Source organism: Lottia gigantea (genome assembly GCF_000327385.1).
Source record: "Lottia gigantea unplaced genomic scaffold LOTGIsca_71, whole genome shotgun sequence".
NCBI lineage: Eukaryota > Metazoa > Mollusca > Gastropoda > Lottiidae > Lottia > Lottia gigantea.
The window spans coordinates 741395-748241 of record NW_008710397.1 but is presented as its reverse complement, the minus strand read 5'-3'; the positions used below and the strand labels follow the sequence as shown (position 1 = coordinate 748241).

The window sequence follows — 6847 nt, the reverse complement described above, 5'->3', positions numbered from 1 at the left end:
TTCTACGTTAAAAATTTATTTCGTTATGATAAATAAAATGATACATTGTTAAATATATTTCTTTCACAAATTGGACAGAAATGAACTCAATCCAAATAAAATTTACAAAAAATGAGAGATCGATTGAAATCCCTTTATAATAATTTCCTTAAAAGAACATGTTAATGCGTTAAATAAATGACTTCTCAATGCAGTGTGCAGAAAGCAATCAACATTTATTTCGTTAAAGCAAAGTATTAGCACATGACCCCAGCGTATTTTGTATTATTTCCTCCAATAAAAACTTCGCTTGAACGAAATAACGAAATGACAATATTCTTAAAGCAGAATTCCAGTAGTAAAATCCTTCCACTGAGAATTCAAGTTAAAAGAATGGCCATACTACTTCAATTATTTGCCATATCAGCTTTGATTACATTCTAACAGTATCCCTTTTAAAAATTTAAAATCTGACGTCAGGGAAAGTTACTATCAGCTAGCAAAGCAAATGCCTAGACGATTATATCTCTAAAAGTAAGCGATCGCAAATGGAATGTCGATTTCAACAACTTCAGATCAAGTAAGTACGAGAGTCAAAATAATAATAAAAAACAGATGTTAATAACTTAAGTATAAAATGATGACAACATATAAGCAGAAGGCCGCTGGGTCCTAATTTTAATGTGTTTTGGGGTAGCGGTAGGCACAGTGGTATTTGGGGATTTCGTGATATAAAAGATTTTTTACTCGGACAGACATTCTGTTCCTATATATGGTTATGGATAAAAAGGGATGCACCGTACATAGTCCTTATTAATGGCACTGATTGGAATGAGGATCATGATCAATAACGTTGTACACAGAATTCTTTAAATGGGGTAACCATTTTAGGATAAAAATTATTAGAAAAAGATAAATCTTAGATCTGTTGCATCTCCGATTACTGTCCATGCAACAACACGGATTGCATCAGACAAATCACAAGACATAATGCTAATGCACTAATGCAGTCTCTTCTTAACGCCCCAAAGAACACTTTGAAGATGTGCATAATTCGAAATGGTACGATATAAAAACGTAGTGCTTTAACTGAAACCCTAGGACTGATGAAGTAAACAAATTTATATAACAACACGTTTCAAAGCAATTGGTACATTTCTACATTACAGATTCATTTTGTAGGCTCAGCAAAACAAGATATTACGATAGTTGCATAAAATATCAATAACTATCAAACTCGGTAAACCTTGATTTTAACCTCGGCGGATTAATAAACTCGACAAACTCGTTAGATAAAAACTGTTATTAAGCATCAATTCCTATGATAAAATAGCTAGTAACGTTCTAAGCTGGTGGAGGTAGTATTCTGGCATTCGACACAATATGATGAGTGGTGATGATATATTCTAGTTATATTGATGTTTTCTAATCTGAAACTATATATGGTGCGTCTATTCCAGTTTTCATATTTTCCATATTCATGCCATTTTGGGGGATCATGTACGCTTTACTGCCATCATTTGGTCGCCATCTTGATGTTGGTGTGGTTATTGTTTTTAATTTCTGAAAATTTAAAACAACATTTTTTTAAAGGCGGTTATATCTGGTAAGAATGTAGATCTGGAATTTTCGTTTCGTATTTTGCTGCAGGGCACTTCACTTGTCAACCATGATCTTGACAATTCTTGTTTTCAGTCAGTTCTGGTTTATCATGATATATAAAATAAATGTTAAAACTATATTATTAATGTTATTCAACGTCCAAACATGGCAATCCACTAGCCAAACAGGGTGTTCTCAATCTTTCAGGGCACCTGCTGGTTCTCTGTGTTTTGATTTGCAAACTCGGTATACAAGAGAGTTCACATGGATCATATTGTTTATTTTGTATATCAATTGTCCAAAAATATAGCCCATGAGTGACTAATTAGATCTCCTAGACTTTCGAACTTACCGTTAAAAATCCACCTTCTGCCGTAAAGAATGCATATAGGAAGTATATGGGTACGGGACATAAAACTACGGCCGCAAGAGTCCATCCTAAACCTTGAGCGTATTCAGGGTACGGATCACCACTAGGGTATTTTGGTGATTTATAGTTGATCATTCGATACAAGAAAAGTAACTGTAAAATAGAAGACGAAAATGACCAAAAACCTTCAAAAACCATTGCTTGATAAAAACGACAGCATCATCGTCGAAACGTCGCGAGTTATTCATTAAAGTAATTGTTATCCATATAATAGTGTCCAGTTATTCATACCTCAGTTACCAAATGCCACTCAAGGAAGTAACCAAATTGTTAGGGATAGGAAGTACAAATATTCAAAATAGAATTTTCAACTCTGTCCCTGTCCATTTGTCAACAATTGTCTTTGGTCCATAGAGACACAATAAAATCAAATTGACCAACGTTTCGGACTGAATATTCCCTCTGTTAAATAGGTAATCCAAGACTCTCAGTAGTATTTTGTTGTTGATAATTCAATTCATTCGAAAATGATTGCCAGAATTCAAGTAGCACGTGACGTGGTACAAATACTTACTCCAATCAGTATAGGAATTGAAACCCAGCATACAGCCCAAAATGGCCATGTAATAGATTTATAACCTAACATGTAGTTAATATCTCTCCAGAATCGTAACACACCTACAAAATATTATATAGAATATTAAATACATACAATAATCAAATATCTTCACTGTTAAAATAGTGCCCAATTCATCAATTGTAGAGTCATATAGAAATACCACTGTTAAAATAGTACTCAATACATCAATTGTAGAGTGATATATAGAAATACCACTGTTAAAATAGTGGTCAATACATCAATTGTAGAGTGAAATAGAAATACCACTGTTAAAATAGTGCTCAATACATCAATTGTAGAGCGATATAGAAATACCACTGTTAAAATAGTGGTCAATACATCAATTGTAGAGCGATATAGAAACACCACTGTTAAAATAGTACTCAATACATCAATTGTAGAGTGATATATAGAAATACCACTGTTAAAATAGTGGTCAATACATCAATTGTAGAGTCATATAGAAATACCACTGTTAAAATAGTGCTCAATACATCAATTGATAATGATATAGAAATACCACTGTTAAAATAGTACTCAATACATCAATTGATAATGATATAGAAATACCACTGTTATAATAGTGTTCAATACATCAATTGTAGAGTCATATAGAAATACCACTGTTAAAATAGTACTCAACACATCAATTGATAATGATATAGAAATACCACTGTTAAAATAGTACTCAATACACCAATTGATAATGATATAGAAATACCACTGTTAAAATAGTACTCAATACATCAATTGATAATGATATAGAAATACCACTGTTAAAATAGTACTCAATACATCAATTGTAGAGTCATATAGAAATACCAGTGTTAAAATAGTGTTTAATACATCAATTGTAGAGTGATATAGAAATACCACTGTTAAAATAGTGCTCAATACATCAATTGATAATGATATAGAAATACCACTGTTATAATAGTGTTCAATACATCAATTGAAGAGTGATATAGAAATACCACTGTTAAAATAGTACACAATACATCAATTGATAATGATATAGAAATACCAGAGCTCAATACATCAAATTATTATCCACATTACTATCCACCCGAATTCCTAGTGGCATTGGCTGGTATCAGGAAATACAATTTCTGTTTGAAAACTATTTCAGAAACTGGTACATTTAGTTCCCTTGCTTCGCCAATTAACCCCAATTAACCAGAGGTTCTGAAAAGGATAATTTACCATACACCCATGCTACAGCTACAGCTTCACATGCAGCAATAAACAACACCGAGAAATCAGCTCCATAATGGTCCATTAACGTTACAATATAATCACCGCCCTACAATAACCAAAATTACTATTTCAGTGGAAAATTAGTGGAAGTATATCGGGCAACTGACCAGGAGCTATGGAGGTGAACAAGGAAAACTCAATTCAAGAAGGACTAAAGGATCTACATAACTATATTTTATAAACATAAGCTTAACGTACAGGTCGAACGACAGAGGGAGCTACGTAAATGTAAGCGATACTTTCATGAGGGATATAAAAATATTTTAAGCTATTCTTACAAAGGATCTATGTCAGTAAAGGTTTTACTTACAGAACCATGATTAAACCAAAATGTCTACATGAATGTAAGCCGTACATGTATTTGCAAGGGAGCTATATAGATGTTGGTTATACTTGCAGATCAAACACAAAAGAAAAAGGGAGCTGATTATTATGCAGGTTATACTTACAGGGCATGTCACTGGAAGAGCTATAGCAAAACAGAAGAGCCCAAGTCCAACACACATGAGACCTTTGTATTTTCTTGTCTTTGGGAATTCATCTTGAATACATGTTAGTACTGTTTCCATTAGACCAAACTATTCAAATGATAAAGAACTGGTTTTATATGAAAAAATCATATTATATAAGGGAATTGTTGTCGAAGGCTGGAATACTAGCGCAGTAACTAGGGTCTATTTTCTATCAGGTGACCAATTTTACTGTAGACTTCAAATAATCAATATATTTAGCCGATATCATATTTACATATTCAATTTTTAAACAAAATGTATTGTTTGTTAAATTCTGCACGAGTCATTGCCTCATTTGCCTTGATGTGGTTATGGCCCTGACATGGAAGACACATGCGGTTTAGTTAATATAAGTATTTGCCAAGTCTTAGTGATTGGATTTGTGACCGCATTTTTATCATAACATTAAAATACATTAAGAAGCCCGTGGATCAAGACGAATAACAACCAATTTCAAAACCACCAATGCCCTAGATTTACAAAAACATGAACAGTCGTTGAATGATGTAAGGGCAATAATTTTAATCAAGAAAAGACAACTACCTACCTCACTGTCCAAACCTAATGTAAATAACATGAAGAAGAACAACACGGACCATAGTTGTGGTATCGGGAAGTTGGATAAGGCTTCAGGGTAGGCTACAAAAGCTAAACCATAACCTGAAAATGAAAACGATACATTTTGACATATTACCTTTAAAGATCATTAAAAGGAATTGTAAGGAGGTTTTGTAACGTTTTTGTGCATCATTCCAATTTTCATCAGATGTGTGTGGTTCTAGTCTTGCAAAGGCCGCTTATACGTCGTCATAAAACGCTTGGCATAAGTGGAATTGAAACATCCACACACGTCTGACTGAAAATGAAAATAGTGTAAACCGACGCTATCAATGTCTTCGATGTACATAAAAAAATATAAAAAAAACCCCCTTACCATCCCTCAAACCTGTACATTTCAGTAAAGAAGAAGTGAAAGGTAATATGTCAACCATGACAAAGTATTATCACATTCAATTTTTGTTTGCTTAGCGTTGCGAGGTATGATCACCCTGGTGGCGATGCAACTAGAAAAAAATCCACATCAGTATCGGAGGCATAACCTAAAAATAGGTTAGTTAATTTCTTAGTTAATCAAACCTGTTGAGCTTACCAACTTCAGCAACCTCGTCTATTTCTGCACCAATTGACCTGGCCATACCACCAAATGTGGTGAATATCACAAAACCTGCTATAATACTCGTTATCACATCCATTACACTGATTAATAACGCGTCTCTAAAATACATAACAGAGTTATAGCATGATGAAATAGATCCAACAGTATAGTTAAATGATGATAAAAATGCATTGTCATACCAGTAGAACTGTTGCTGAACAATCCAAGGATGCGACAGCTTTGGCAGATCGTTAAGGCAACATTGTATGGACTTCGACACTGATAATGAGCTTTAGACAAGCTTTTATATAGCTGGGTTGAAAGATATACTTACGCATATACATTATTTTTGAATTTATTATAACTACCAAACATAATAATACCACCAAACGATACGGACAAGGAGAAGAACATCTGACCGGCAGCGGCTACCCATACCTATGTTAAGATCAAATGAAATGATATTATTCTGTATAACACCAACGACCAACTCAACGTGGAGAACTCTCTCGATCTTCCTCCAAAGGTCAACCCGTGCACACAGATTCAAGATTGAAAATATAGCCCGACAAATCTGGCTCTACCCATTCCACAAACGTGATATACCGATGGTATGATTTCCCAAAAACTCGACTGTATTTCTCGGGCTATTCAAAAGGTACATCGAGTCTTTCTGATGAGTTTTCAGGGTCAATTGGTTGGAATCCCCCGGTAACTGTATGACGATTTATTTTACATAAACCATATGTAGAGCTTTTCACAATACGTGTTAAAAATGTAACAGCAACTTTCCTTATTCTGCAGCAAGGTTGGTAACAACAACTGTAAAGCCGCTTTATGAAAACCAAAGTTACGACTAAAACAAACCACTTACGTCTAAATCAAGTAGTTTTTCCCAAACGGGCACAATAAAATAGATGACACCGTCTATAGCACCGTCTAATAAGGCTCCTCTTATTAATAATATAATCAATATAACATACGGGAATGTAGCCGTGAAATATACAACCTGAAACACACCATATAAAATAGACTTCAATGCGTTACCAGGACAGACGCATAATGTTTGGTTGGAAGGCGTTTTGAATCGATTAGAAACACTACTATTAGCATCAGAATATCTACTTTTTGGCTTTGAGGAAAGTTCAAACATGTACATCATCTTGATTGAATTGTTGGATTGTGATTGCTACAGGCTGCCTAAATCAAGCTACCAAATTAAATCAAATATATTTTCAAAAGTGCTGTTGTCTTGAGCTCATCTGATGCGGCCGACACGTGTTTTTTTAAGTTACACATTCCTGAGAAGAAGTGGCGGAGCCAAAGGGGGGGGGGGGGGGGGGGGGGGNCCA

At 34.4% G+C, this 6847-nt stretch overlaps 1 protein-coding gene across 1 annotated transcript in view; it reads right to left on the bottom strand.

The window, feature by feature from the left end:
• The window catches only part of LOTGIDRAFT_235858 (hypothetical protein), a gene marked incomplete at its 5' end in the record, with an annotated part of 11144 nt that continues 4297 nt past the window's right edge, over positions 1–6847 (bottom strand). The window contains 9 exons of the mRNA XM_009065866.1: positions 1–1542; positions 1934–2104; positions 2526–2629; positions 3774–3873; positions 4277–4405; positions 4887–4999; positions 5490–5614; positions 5830–5933; positions 6370–6504. Of these exons, the coding sequence (XP_009064114.1) occupies positions 1405–1542; positions 1934–2104; positions 2526–2629; positions 3774–3873; positions 4277–4405; positions 4887–4999; positions 5490–5614; positions 5830–5933; positions 6370–6504 (1119 nt within the window). The 3' untranslated portion in view covers positions 1–1404. The remainder of the gene's footprint in view (positions 1543–1933; positions 2105–2525; positions 2630–3773; positions 3874–4276; positions 4406–4886; positions 5000–5489; positions 5615–5829; positions 5934–6369; positions 6505–6847) is intronic.